This window comes from Homalodisca vitripennis, chromosome 7 (assembly GCF_021130785.1).
Source record: "Homalodisca vitripennis isolate AUS2020 chromosome 7, UT_GWSS_2.1, whole genome shotgun sequence".
NCBI lineage: Eukaryota > Metazoa > Arthropoda > Insecta > Hemiptera > Cicadellidae > Homalodisca > Homalodisca vitripennis.
In genome coordinates, this window is record NC_060213.1 from 45651665 (window position 1) to 45667417 (window position 15753).

Sequence of the window (15753 nt, forward strand, 5' to 3'; positions counted from 1 at the left end):
AAGCACAAATTTTAATACCTTAATACTTTGAAGACATATTTAATATTAAATTACTCATTACAATTTATTTTAAATTTAATTCATTATAACATTTACTAGTAATTTTGTAGTGTTGCAATAATTATGAGTTCATGGACTAACGTGAGAAACTTTCCTTTAAATAGCTAAACATTTACATGAATTTACATTTTCGAAATTGTGAACATTTAAATAGATATGGAATTGAAAATGATTAATGAACCCTGATATATACTAAATTCCTAAAATTACTTACATTTTATTTCACATCACACTTATTCCGCCTAGAGATATTTTTCCGCACACGAACACCAACACTAGCACTCCCGAACCTCGCCTTTCGACTTCCCGTCCTCGACCTCCTTGTTCTTCAGTTTTGATGTGCTGACTCAAAACCAACTCTCCAATGGCCACGCCTATGCCAAATCTCTCCATCATAATTGGTGAGTACCAATTTTTCATATTAGCGTGGCTGCCCCTTACACCGTCGCACGGTTTTTTTTATATATAAGCATTTCCGCTGCTTAAGCAAGCATTTCCTGTTTGTTCACCATCGGCGTTTGGGCGGATGTGCGTATCCACTTACATCCGGAGGATGTTTGTATCGATTGTAATACAAGACTTCCTTTCCAGCGACTATCTGTCCATTGATTCTATGAATTTTATTTTACTAATAATTACGTATGTCTTACACACGAATAAGCACTCAAGCTAATATAAGAGCTGTCGCAAGTTGTATATATCGATTATACTTTATTATTTTCCTGTAAAAAATTGTTTATTCTTCCACAAAACCCCTGAGAAACAATTCCTCATTTCTCATAATTTATTGTGATGTATTTTGTATTCCCTCCTGTCTGAAACTAGTATGTAAAAATACGATTATCCGTTTATACTAATTGTATACAGTTCATATTTAGTATAGATTTTCCCATAAGGAACTCTATTTTGAAAATAATTATAAACTATGCTACATATATTTGGCAATAATATAATAATACAAGTTTTCTTCTTTTGGTTTAGGAAACCTCTAACTGAATATTATTTTATGTTTTAATGAGATGATTAATTTAAAAATAAATGGTATTTCAATACGAACTGTAAATTATTTATCATAATTAACTACTAACTTAATATCTTATTACAATATAGAATATGCCATTCGATTAGAGGTATCTTAAAACAAAGAAGGAATCGTTTATTGATATATTATTGGGAAATATCTAAAGTATAGTTTATAATTTATCTTCAATATAGATTTCCTTATGGAAAAATCCATACTGAATATAAACTATAAAAAATAGTATTAACGGATAATCGCATTTTTTACAATTCAATATAATTAAGACAATATTGTGTAAAAACTTTCCCTCTTACGAGCCAATTGGTTTGTTTCATTTGTTTAATTTTTTCGATGGCAATTAATTAAAATTATTAATTCATATCCATTATTTATGTATTTCGTTCATCCTGAAATACTATTTTCACTCAGGAAGGATACTATTTCCTCATAAACAATGTGAAATGAGGAAGTATATTTTAGTGGCTTTGTGTAAGAATAAACCATTTTTTACAGCAATAAAAGAAAGTATAATCGATATACGAGTATAAAAACTTATTAATCGAATGTGACACCTCTTGATATATTAGCTTGCGTGCTTATTCGTGTAAAATGTTCTTAATTAGCAATTCTCAAGTATCCTGTAAATTAGTATAGTTTCTTTAAATGTACGTTTAAAAGCCCAGAAAATCGAAAGATACATCTTGTAATTGTAGTTTCAACAGGAATCAATATTTTCGCTAACTCTATGCAGTACCTACACGGTAAGTTTGTACTCTTTAGGGAAAGAACTTTTGGAAGTCCAAGGCTCTCGTCAATTTTGATCTCTAAGCTTTTGATATTCATCTGTGATTATTCGAGTTTTGCTGGAAATTCTTTTTGGATACGAATCAAATATTTATGTATTCTAAGTAGCTAGAACTTCCCCATTTTACCATATTCAAGAGCAAAGTTATCCTCAGTTTTGATAACCCAAGCACTCGTCTGAAACACTCGCTTAACGGAACATTAAACCGGTCGTTAAAAGATAAAACTGTGTTTTTATTATCTTTCTTTCAGTAAAGAAATATAATAAAAACATGTCCTCTTAGATATAGTGCAGTGACGTTTTCAATAACTGGCATTACCCAGTAATGGATGACGATGTGATTAATGCATTTGGATATTAACAATTTTATCTTACCTTTGATAATCAATGTATTTTTTAATTTACAATAATCGTTTCATAGGAATATTAATAGTTGCCCCAAAACCTATTATAAGCTTTTGGCACTGAAAAAATAATGGCCCTTATAAAACAACAATCATTAATATACGCTAAATGGACTTTCTATTTAGTCATCATAAGAACTAGTTATGATATCTTTAAAAGAATTGGTGAAGCTGTTCCAAATTTTTTGACGTTTTACGTAAGTTTATTTTAGTGCAGAGAGTTTTATTCAAAATTATTGAGGACTTTCATATAATATACAAACAAAACCATTAATACTACTTTTATTCAAGAATAATTTAATTTTTATTAATTCATGAGTTATTTTATAAAAAAAGTTTGGTTGCAAATTAATAAATGTTTTAGTAATACATATTATTTATGCACAAGTTGTTTAATATTTATTACAAATAAAAAGGTAGTTTGTAACAAAAAGAATAAATTTAAGGTAAGCATCTAAAAAATTATACAAATTTAACACTATTCATCTAACTGAACATTTACTAAAACCTCCTCACAACTAATTGAAGATGTTGAAAATATTATGTTCTAAAACAAAAAATCACTTGCTTTTTAGTATGTATATAGTGTTTATTATAAACATAGATGTAATAAATAAGTATTACATAGCAAATCTAATAAACTGTATTAGATATAACTGTTTGATGATACTTAAAACATCGGTTTGAAAATATAAAATAACCAAACTTTAAGTTGTAGAGTTAATTAAAAAAACAAAAAAAAAAATAAATACAACTTACATTACCTAACGAATTAAGATTTAATAGAAAGAAAATGTTATGGAGCAAAAACATTAAGATTATATTTTCTTCCCACATGACCCCATTTTCTTAGTAATCAATTAATACTGAATTGGAATTTGCGATATTTTGCGTTGGACTTGTAGTTTGTTTACATCTGAAATTTAATAAAAAATCTTTTTGACATATGAACGTTAAAATAAAATTCTTAATATGTGGACTCAAAATTCCTAGAAAACTATATATTGCAATCATGCCCACGAAGAATATTATACAAGTTTTACATTTCCATTGATAATAACCTACAAAAACCAACCCGACATAATCTGAAAAAATATCACACATTCACTTCAATCGCATATTTTCTGAGTTAGATCCTTCGACATATTTAACAGTGTTTGAAAAGATTACTATATTATTTGGAATAAAATTCCTGTTAAAATATATTTTTTTTAAACGGTTAACTTAGAATTTTTAACAAAAGTTCCTTGAGACTTGAAATTAAACACATTCAACATATTTTTAAAATATATATTATTAAAAATGGTTAGATCTGATTTTTCTAGCCACTTTGCAATTGTTAGTTTGTTTTAAGAGTTCACATTTGTGGTTTTAGACAAAAATGCAGAAAACCCCCACTCTTTTAAATTTAAGGGGAGTTAAAAAAACTATCTTTAAAATGTTTAGCCTAGGAAATTCACAAAGACTACAAAATTTCATGGGTCCTATTAAGGCAGTGGGTTCTAGTTAGGCGGTATTGTTTAGAAAATAATACCTTATTTAAATTTGGTAATTGATAATATCGTATTTAGCAAAATGATGTTACAAGTTTTTATTTCCTGCATATTTTAATTAATATGATACTATTTAATTTATTATAAGATTAAAGAACTGTGTTGTAGGCCTACTTGAATAATTTTAAAGGACTAAGTTATAATGGCACAAATAGAAAACGAGAGAGCATAAGTAATTAAATGGACTGGGAGCTGCTTCAACTTGAGAAACAAACAGTTCTGCTCTGTGATGATCAGATTGATTACTACGAGCATATGAATCTTAGAACCAGATAAAAGACATGTGTTGTTAGCGTCTAAACTATACCTTAGCGACAGGGCAACATCAACGACATTCTTTGTTTAGCGTTTGTTATTGGCGATGGAAAGTGTACAATGATAATAGGATTTCGGACATTACGTTTCGAGGATTGAAATCTAAACTCTTCTTCACTTTAGTTAGTTCGGATGTGACGTCTTTGTGCTTTTGGCTGTTGTGTAGTAACATTGCTTGCGTATATTCTCTCCAGACTGGATAGAATTCATGTGCTTTGTTTGATATCACTTAATTATTTTAACTTTAAAAGACATTTCATTACCACATCTTTCAGTTTTCTAATGTATTAGGGTCTTTTTAAACCTGAAGAAAAGGGTGGATTTCAATCCTTAAAACTTAATGTTTTATTTTTGCAGGGTAGGGTACGATAAGCGGATCCGGTTTTTTTATATCGAAATTGGCAAACGATATTACTTAATCACAACCATCGATATAATCAATCGATACTGAATAATTATTTTGAACAATTAACTTAAAAAACCTATTTCAACAGCTGTAAACACTTCCAAATAATACACGTACGGTAATATTTCAATTTAACATATAAGTAACATTAATTATTAAAAATGTCAGTTAATTTTAGAAAAATACACGACATTGATGTTTTAGTGGCTTCAAAATTTTGGACTCGTACTGAAAAACCCATTATGTGAAATTTGTGGGAAAGAAACAATTGTAACTGTGAGGGAAGCAAATATGGTCATCTTCAGTTTTCATAATTTTGGTTATAATAATTTGTTTGATCGCTGTAAAGATTAAATTCATATTTAAATTTAAAACATATGATTGTTATTGAGGACTATAGATACTTTTATATCGATTGATAGCCCAGAATGTGAGATGTGAATATTAGGTATCGATGATTATATTCTTCGATATAAAAAAACCGGGTCCGCTTATCGTACCCTACCCTTTTTGTAACATAAAACTTTGACAATTGGCCGAAATACTATTATCCTATCAACGAATAATACCTTAACAGGGACTAATTTATCGACATGCATGTTTTAACACAGGAGCTCTACATCAGGGATACGTATTCGTTTTTATGAACATGTTAGTATGTTGATATGTAACAATCGTATGTGCAGAAATGAGTACCTATGTAAGAAATTGTTATAATATTGTGAAATTGCAACTTATGAATATACGCATAATTGATACCGTAGAATTCATAATTTAAAGTTTGATATTAACAGAGATAGTCCAAATGCACAAATGTTTTCTTACATAATCTGAGTAATCGAGTTCAAATAGTATAAGAGACTGTGCAAGGTATTTGAGAAGACAACGTGAGATTGAACTAATCTGAGAGATCTCCTGAATCGTATCGATTGCAGTTCTTTCTTCTCGTGTACCTGGTAGGAGATTCTAATCTGATAAGATAGAATTCGATTGGATATGTGAAAGGTATACATTAGAAAACTGAAAGATTTGGCAATGGAATGTCTCTCAATGTGCGTTGTTGGCTGAGCTTCAGAGAAGCTGATCACTCGAAGCTTCGAGGCTGGAAAAATGTCATTTGTGCCTGCAGCAGTTTCAAATAGTCCATTCATAATTAGATAAGTAATGATAGATGCGTATTGTTCATGCAAATTGTAACACTAGTGGACTTAATATACTAAAATATATTACAGTTATTGTACGTAAGCTTAAATTCCAATGTCAGCAAATTGTTAAAAATCGTTAGCATAATTTAAAATCGTTATAATTATTTATAGAGAATTTACTGAAATATACCGAAGTTTGGTGAACCATGAGAACCCTGAGTAAACATTCCTACCCTCACACATAATTTAGCCGGACCGTGGAACTTGAACAATTCGCAATTCCAATTTTAACGCTGGTGGTAATTTACGGCTATGCGACTTTTCCAAAACATGTTTCGATTGCATTTTTATGCGATTAAAATTTTGATGCTATCTATTGATTTTAACGAGCATTTTATAAAATTACAATTAGTGGCAGTTTTAATTATATAAGATGCTATAAACATTAGAAAAATAATTAAAATTATGAAATTTCATAAAAATTGTGCTGTTCTACGGAAAAGTTTTTTTTGGTTCGTATCATCACAATATACTTTTATACTTGCTCTATCACTCGAGGGCTGAACTAACGAGGCACTTTTGAGTGAAGCTTCATTTCTACATAGGCAGCACTGATTTTGATGATGCTTGCATATCATTGCATAGTATCTAATTGACAGTGAATATTTTTAAGTAAGAGGGCCAACACTTACGCAATTAATAAAGAAATAAATAATATTCGATTATTAAATGCGAATTTTTCATAGAGTAAAAATATAACATAATACAGTGGTAATTGAATGTTAATATTATGTAACAAGACTTGATTTTATCACACTCTTACATCATACGCAAGATATTTAGAGAAATAATTCATATATACCTGAAAATTTTGCATGCAAATTCATTTCTACACAGATAAGAAATATTTCTATGATAATGCATGGAATTTGACTGAACTTCGTTTTAGCCTATTATTCAGTAGACTGATATAATTTCAATTTCTGCTTAGGGGATAAAAATTTTCTTTTCCATATAACGACTGTCGTAGACGGCATCTCGAGAGCTAATTAAGTTACATACTTTAAATCGTGCATACGACTTCAGCGAAGCCTCTTGCACGACGCATGGTGTTGTGTACGTTTATATTTGAGTAAATTAAGAAAATTCTTATTTGCTATAGTTTGTAATGGTGAATCTTTAATGTGCATCCGTTGCTGTCCGAACATTCTCAAGTTTTTTCTGCTCAATTATGAATAGGATGTTTATAGGCAGCTATTTTAATTTTACTAAGGGGACTTTAGAAGATAACTGAAGTTTTTGATGATGTTAGACCATACCTTTCTATTAAACAGACTTGGAGAAAGTACAACAGCAGGAATGGCGGTGGGGCTGATATCTAGTATTGGCTCCACCTTTCTAAGATACAAATAAGAATTCATATGCTGCACTAAAAGAAGGTTAAACTAGCACTAAACTCAGCATTCACATTGAATCAACCCCTCCCATTATAGTAACTTTATGTGTCATCTCTTGTGTAACACATGTTGCTAAAAAAATGAAATGAAAATGAAATGAAAAAAATGAAATGAAAATATCTTTATTCCTTCTGCAATATTACACTTCATGCATCATATAATGGTAGGAATATACTCGACCATCCTACACAGTTTTGATGGCCGGCAATCAAACAATATACACTATTATCAGTCACTACTTTTCTGACACTGATAATTGGCATTCGGCCTCTGTAGTGTTATCTCTTTATTTGTTTACAAACTACTGTGGAAAATCTTAAACCTTACCTTTTAGTACAAAGTTAAGCAACCAAAACATAATTACTAGAACAATTATACACACTTATAAAATTACTGCTACTTTCGTTTTATTTATTTTATTTTAACTCACGAAACCTACATTTTCCCTATACTCCATATACAACCTTTTCAGCACTCACATATACATTCAGAAGTGTTTTATTCAATTATATCTGTTAATAATGAAAAAAAGCTTCTAAAAAAAGCTTCTGGACGTTAAAATTATATGCAAATTGCTCTATTTTACATTTATATCTACACTGGCTCCTCGCCCTCCTGAAGGAGGTATAGTCGGTAATCAAAACAATATTATTTTAAGTTTTATGTATGAGGAGTTTCAGTGCAGTAATTGAATAAACATGAGACATTTATTGTCAAAAATCGTTACTTAAAAAAATACTATCTCGACAGGCTACAAAAACCAGATTATTGCCGTAAATTTTTAAATCACAGATAACCTTATAAATTAGTAGATTAGTTAGATACTTTTGAGCCCACTATACAAAACTAGTTGTTAAATATTGATAGACTATACTGTTAAATCCAGCTGTTTCCAGGTTTTCTTGGTTATCCAATACTAAATCTTATAATTATAATGATGCAATTTTGTAAAATCATTACTCTCTTGATAAATGATAACTTATTATGTTCGTAGGGAAACACATAATCGAAGAAGCCAAAATACGAAAATATACACAATATTAGTGGAGATTGTATATATATATATATATATATATATATATATATATATATATATATATATATATATATAGATCCCACGACGCTCTTCATTTGTGTTGGCGATGTAAGATACAGTATAAACAACAAAACCAACCTTATGTAAATTGCGGCTTGAGCAACAAAATCCTCACTCTTGTTGTACAAAACGGAAGGTATAAAATTACGATGAAAACATATCAAGTGCTTCTTCTGTATTCATGAAGTATTGTGTGCTGCAACGCGAATATAAAGCGGAGATTTAAACATGCTGATACATAGCGTTCCGGGTGTAGTTGTAGTTACCTGATAAAGTATTGTAGCTTCTAGGTTGCTAAGTTGTTGATTCATTAAACTGAGTTCAAAATTAACGTTAATACATTTATTATTGCTGGGTTATGCACATGAACATTCTTAGCTTTTGAATGTCAGATTTGGCAGAATTAACAAGAATAAATAAGACCTAGCATGCAAGTTAACCTCGTGAGGTCTAGCGTGCATGTCACCCTTGGTACAGTCTTAACGTGCATGTTTTTATCGAGAGGTTTAGCGTGTATGCGACGCGAATATAAAGCGGAGATTTAAACGTGCTGACACAGCATGCCGGGATTCTGGTAGTTGTAGTTACTTGATAGCTTATTGTAGCTTCAATATAGTAGTATAGAAGCTGCAATAAGTTATCAGGTAACTATTGTATTTGCACTCTAGTAAAGTCTAGAGTGCATATTACTCTCTTGAAGTCTATCATGCATGTCATCTTCGTACAGTCTTACCGTGCATGTTACTCTAGAGAGATTAACTTGTATATTACTCTCGTGAAGTCTAGCGTGCATATTACTATTGATGTCTAGAGTACTTGTCGTCTTCGTACAGTCTTACCGTGCATGTTACTCTAGAGAGATTAGTTTGTATATTGCTCTAGTGAAGTCTAGCATGCACATTACACTTGATGTCTAGCGTACTTGTCATCTTCGTAACGTCTTAGCGTACCTGTTACTCTCCACCCTTACACCCCAGAATCACACACACACACACACAAACACACACACACACACACACACACTCACACGCACTTGTTATTAGACAAAAAAAAACTAATGATATTCACCTTTATATCTTATTATATTATATGAATAAGTTCATAAAATTTGAGACACATAGGTGTAATAATCATGGAATTACAATAACTTGTTAAACTTGTATGACACTTGCTAATGTTTGTATTATAAACTCTGTATTCAGCTCGCCCTATGGCGGCGCCGGACAGAACGGCTCGGGGCAGCAGTCGGGGTAGTTCTTGGTCAGATCTCCTGGAGTCAAGTAGCAGCCTTCTAGTAGGCTGTATAGTGGACACCTGCACAAGTGGTAGAACTGGGGTTAGTAACGAGACAGAAAGTGAAGGAGCACCGTAATAATGATTAAATTGAAGTTAAAAAAGATGATAAACAGAGAGTAGAATAAGAAGGAAGTTGCTAGGACTACGAAAAAGCAGCTAGAGCTTAAGTATAAAAAGTAGAAGAAAACAAAACCTTATAAAAATAGAAAAAATAGAGGCAGCAAAAATTATAGTAGAAAATAAATACATGCCAATTAATCTATTTTATATTGATTTAATATGAAAGAAATCAAATCTGCTCATAAATAAAATTTTTATAAAATATATTAATCTAACAATGTTTATTTACATGAGTTTATTACTTAATACAATATTTTAACATTTAAATATTCCGGTAAATTATACTTAATAAAAATTTAATTTTTTATCATAATACTTGCAATTTGTAACTTAATTAAAATTGCAATATACTGAACTGATAGTTTTTTTTTATTGCAGCGCATAGCTTTGTATTGCAGTTAAACATTTGTAATCTACTAACGTAATTAAGTTATAATAGATTACCAAAGCATATATACCAAAGCTTTCTGCTGATAAATTCTGAGAACACGTAGCTTTGATAAACCAATTTCAGAATTTAAATTAATTGAAATAATTCTATAGAAGAGAGCATTACTATTTATTCCTGTAGAGTGCAACAAAAATGGAAACAAAAATTAAACTACAGTCAAAGTAACTAATATTAAATTATCAACCCCTAAGAATTACATAATAATTGCATATGACTTTATCCTTATATAATAATAATCTTGTATGTTTGGGTTATTTACTTTAGTTTTGTTTTTGTATTCATTATTTAATACTTACTCCGACATGGAGAGTTCACCTGTAGCTGAACAACTCCATCCCTTACACTCTCCATTGACCACACTTGTCCACTCCGACCCTGGGGGATGCTTCTGGCCGCCTTCCATACATGGAGGAACTAAACGACAAGGAAGTTTGTCACTATTCTGTTAAAATTAGTAAAACATTTTTTTCACTTTGCAAGATGGTAATCTCATAATCAAAGGTTCATTATTTCGGCCCAGCTGCAGATTGAATAGTCAGGACTAAGTTTTTAGGCTTGTTTACCTGAAGGGTTCACTTTTGGCTGGTTTACGATATGTTACTTATACTGGTCAACCTTATGGATGTTCGAGAGCGGTACATAACTAACCACAAATGTGAGATATTGGGATGCAAGGGTAAATCGATATGCATAGTCTACTGCGGGAGATAACTGTTGGAGTTAGTTGGGCTCTGTAGGTGTTAAAAACTGTTAGTAGCCTAAACATAAGGGCGTGCCACCTCTTAACGCTTTGACTGAGAGGATGGTAAAGAGCATGGCTTCCCCCTCTTCTAAAAAGATATGCCTGAGATTAATGCCTACAATCCTTCCTCATGGATCTCGGTAGGACTGTCCCTGCGGAAGCGGCGCAAAAGGTCCTTCAAGGATTAAGTGCAATTTTTCAGCTCTTTTCCTAAGAGAACAAAAGATTTCTTAGGCTTACGCGGCAAAAGTCATAACTAATATCTTTAACATCATAACATATTAGACCAGTAAATGCGTGGTTTGTTGTGGAAAAACTATTATAAAGGTAATTATTCACCCTCGGCTATTACGATCTATACAAGCGAAATCATCCCTGCATACCTTTATTCATAAACATATATATCTGAGTAATTAATTCTGGTTCGAATAATGTTGATACTCCTGAGCTGCATCTGGCCAGTGTATATATGGTGTCAGACAGCTCGGAGCTTATTTTTTTACCCCTCAGCCACTTCCAAAACTCCAAAATACATCAAACTATGTAAATGTTTTGATTTATGGATTATATATTGTGCTTATATATTAGGAGTTTAGTAGTTATAATGCAATATATATATATATATATATATATATATATATATATATATATATATATATATATATATAAACATTAACGTTTAGGTAGCTATGTAAATTTTAGTGAAATTACTTTTAGTATTAACTAGAAAAGTAATTTTTAAAACATCATACATCTACAATGCATATTTACAATGATATAGGCTGATGAAAAGCTTTAAGGACGGGTAGAGGGGATAGGAGAGGGATAGAGGTGGGAAGTTTTAGCTAGACCCTTTTCTACATAGTAGCCATCGAGATAAAAGTTAACATTTTAATTATTTTTCCTATTATCTGCAGTTTTATGGAACACACTGCCTGGACTGAATAGTTATGGCTCAATTTACAATGGTGAAACGCAACGTTTTTTATCCACACGGGTTCGTGAACACATTAGGCCACAAAACATCAAGATATGAAAGAATCAACTGTACTCTAACAATAATCACAAAACTATTCATATAATTGATTCTATAAACCAGATGTACTTGTACGTGAAATATAGAAAAGCGAAAGAAGAAGGCAAGTAACTTCAACAAAGAACATGCTATTAACTTGTCGAGAGTTTGTGAAAAAGAACCCGTACTAATCACTGAAGATATTGGAATGATTAAATGGTGATTGGTTAAGCTACAGTCAATCACGAGGAACCCATATCTCAACCCCTTCTCTCAACTCACCTGCAAATATAACTTGGTGGCCCTACAGTTTTGGGTTAACGTTTTATGATGTCATGATCCTTCACAGTGTCACCAAAACATTTAAAGTATTTACATGAGTGAGAAACGTGTCACAATAAAACTGTTAGATTAGTTAGGTGCAAATATAAAACATGTAAATAAATATTAATACAGCTGTTGGAAGCGTTGTGTACGCTTAAGCACAAAAAAAAAAAAAAAAAAGAAAAAGAAAAAAAAGCTGACTATCAAACTGTGACGAGTTGCACGAGAAGAGTTGGAATGCATTCCACCTGATTGATGATGAACTAAACTGTGCAAGAATCCTTTTCTTTGTGTTTTTACTGGAATTCGAATTTTTAAAATATCATTGTCATCTACCTAGTATTTAAATACACTCCATAGTTACAAATAAATCATACACAATAATACAAATTTTCCTGATGAGCACGTCATAGTAAAAAAATGTTATGAGGGTTTAAATACCAAACTTTGGTAGATAATATCTTAGAATGTATCGTATACAGAAGGCATACTAATTAACTGCTAAATAAATAAATAAACTGCTGGCCAAACAATTGAGGATCTGCTTAAAAAAACTATAATATGTTAGAAATAGAGTGTATGGTGTGTAAAAAACAAATTCCTACTTCAATAAAATTGCTTATATGTCATTATGCTGTTTTTTGTGTATAATTAAAGATTTAAAAATATTGTAAAAGGAAATTTTTGTTTTATTTCTATAAAAAACGCTTTAAAAAACTCATATTAAAAAAATTATATCAAATTGTGTTGAATGCTTATAATATTTTTTTAACAAATATTAATTTCTACTTCACAGTAAAGATAAAAAAAAAACATAAGGGTTACCGTAATGAATTATACGTTATTTCTTAAAAACACTTAAACCATTCCTATGGATGACCAAATAATGCAGAGACGGAACTCCATTAGTCAAATCATAGGCACTGAAACACGAAAATCCAAGTTTCTAAAATGAAAAAATTGTTGGTTCGACATGAGTTTCTATTTATAACGCAGTTTTAAACTTAATCCTCATGTTAAAAGCAGACCCTCGCATGTCGGTAGCCGGTAGCTGACAAGCGTACCTTAATAACGTTATATATTTTGGACTAAAATCTTAAATTTGGTTGTGAACATAATTGTATTGATCTATTATAGAAATAAATTTGAATTGAAATGTTTACTAATCGTCTACAAAAATATTTTTCAGATATTGTTTTTTACACTAGTCATAATTTAAAAGTTGGAATAAATCTACAACAGTGTGTTGTTAAATTATAGAAATGTCACAGAATTAATGCACCAAATTTTATGTTATTGAAAATAATATGTTTTAGAACATGTAAGTGTTATTTTTCTAAAGTAAATTAAATTACAGTTGAGGTTGAGAGTTGCAAATATAAATTTTGAACTACGCTTTTACAACCAAGTCTTCACGCCTCTTTTACAACCAAGGAGCGACAGCACTGAACATTTCTAAAAGCATATTTTATAGTAAAATCACAAGTAAAGGTAAATTTCAAGTTTTATATACTCTCTCGAGCCTAGGATTATTCAAGAGCTTAATGGTTTACTTATACTATGCTTAATTTTAATACAGTAAAATAATGTTATATATTAAACCGTTAATTTTAATATTTTATGCCAATCTTGTTTCTACAGGTACAGTCCCCGACATACAGGGGATTGTAGCTGTATACACACAGTTGTTCCTCAGGTTGCTTGTGTAATGTGTGTAGTTGTTTCGTAAAATAACATTTAATACACATTTTGTTTCTACAGGTACAGTCCCCGACATACAGGGGATTGTACCTGTATACACACAGTTGTTCTTCAGGTTGCTTGTGTAATGTGTGTAGTTGTTTCGTAAAATAACATTTAATACACATTTTGTTTCTACAGGTACAGTCCCCGACATACAGGGGATTGTACCTGTATACACACAGTTGTTCTTCAGGTTGCTTGTGTAATGTGTGTAGTTGTTTCGTAAAATAACATTTAATACACATTTTGTTTCTACAGGTACAGTCCCCGACATACAGGGGATTGTACCTGTATACACACAGTTGTTCTTCAGGTTGCTTGTGTAATGTGTGTAGTTGTTTCGTAAAATAACATTTAATACACATTTTGTTTCTACAGGTACAGTCCCGACATACAGGGGATTGTAGCTGTATACACACAGTTGTTCCTCAGGTTGCTTGTGTAATGTGTGTAGTTGTTTCGTAAAATAACATTTAATACACATTTTGTTTCTACAGGTACAGTCCCCGACATACAGGGGATTGTACCTGTATACACACAGTTGTTCTTCAGGTTGCTTGTGTAATGTGTGTAGTTGTTTCGTAAAATAACATTTAATACACATTTTGTTTCTACAGGTACAGTCCCCGACATACAGGGGATTGTACCTGTATACACACAGTTGTTCTTCACTTGTGTAATGTGTGTAGTTGTTTCGTAAAATAACATTTAATACACATTTTGTTTCTACAGGTACAGTCCCCGACATACAGGGGATTGTACCTGTATACACACAGTTGTTCTTCAGGTTGCTTGTGTAATGTGTGTAGTTGTTTCGTAAAATAACATTTAATACACATTTTGTACAGGTACAGTCCCCGACATACAGGGATTGTACCTGTATACACACAGTTGTTCTTCAGGTTGCTTGTGTAATGTGTGTAGTTTTTTCGTAAAATAACATTTAATAAAAATTTTGTTTCTTTATTAAATTATATAAAGGCTATCAGGAACACTAAAAATTGATCGGTGCTTAAAGATAAACTTCAAAATGGACCATTTTCAAAACGTTCGACAAAAAGTAAGGCATTTTAAGTTTAGCATAAGGCCTAAGGGATAAAAGGTGATGCTAAAGGCACTGCAACCGGGTTTTAATAGTTTCTTGAGAGATAAATTATTCATAAAGATTTTATAAGAGATATACGCGCTAACAAAACAAATAACCTATCAGTAAAATTAAGTCAATTGCTGTTCATATTGCATAATGTTAAAAAAATATATATGGTAACTTAGAAGCCACAAACTATTGATTATGATTTGAACAGTTCTTTTATTACTTAAACACATTTTCACACAGCAAATCAAAAATTCTTTAACGTAAGTGTAAAATTGTCAAAAGTGTTTTTAGTAAAAAGTGCTCGTTTTATAAAACACATAAAGTTGGCAAAGGAAAAGTAAAAACTATGTACTTACATGACAAAGCAGGAGACACATAGTAAATGGCGAAAAGAAAAGAAAAATATGTAATTTTTACGTTACACATAACTTAAACTTGAAACTTATGAAAAATATTAAAATCTTGTTTTATACAGAAATACAAATACAATATATTGGAGACTGAGAGTCAATGACAAGTGAGTGATCGAAGACGAAATGAGGCCAAGCACAACAGAGATGCTGGAACAAGGTAAATATAATTTGCCGCTTCAAGGTCACCAGAGAGGAAAACTATAACGATAATTCCACATTAGTAGAGAAGTGTGATAAATTATGAAAACACAAGTCGTTTCACCACAAACTTCTACGGTGATACAACAAAAT

The 15753-nt window shown here is 31.1% G+C and overlaps 1 protein-coding gene across 1 annotated transcript; it reads right to left on the minus strand.

The window, feature by feature from the left end:
- Positions 1-9405: 9405 nt before the first annotated feature.
- On the minus strand, positions 9406-15511 carry LOC124366524 (U-scoloptoxin(16)-Er13a-like). The gene is made up of 3 exons (XM_046823113.1): positions 15406-15511; positions 10426-10543; positions 9406-9576 (listed from the first exon to the last, which is right to left on the minus strand). Exons 1-3 carry the CDS (start codon positions 15473-15475, stop codon positions 9471-9473), a joined length of 294 nt encoding a protein of 97 aa, XP_046679069.1. The 5' UTR covers positions 15476-15511; the 3' UTR covers positions 9406-9470.
- Positions 15512-15753: the final 242 nt, after the last annotated feature.

Bases quoted from the DNA above. Each gene is read 5' to 3' on its own strand.
- LOC124366524 (XM_046823113.1), bottom strand. From the start codon at position 15,475: ATGTGTAACGTAAAAATTACATATTTTTCTTTTCTTTTCGCCATTTAC. The intron at 10,544-15,405 runs GTAAGTACATAG...CTTGTCGTTTAG, and splicing joins TGTGTCTCCTGCTTTGTCAT to TTCCTCCATGTATGGAAGGC. The intron at 9,577-10,425 runs GTAAGTATTAAA...CCACTTGTGCAG, and splicing joins GGTGAACTCTCCATGTCGGA to GTGTCCACTATACAGCCTAC.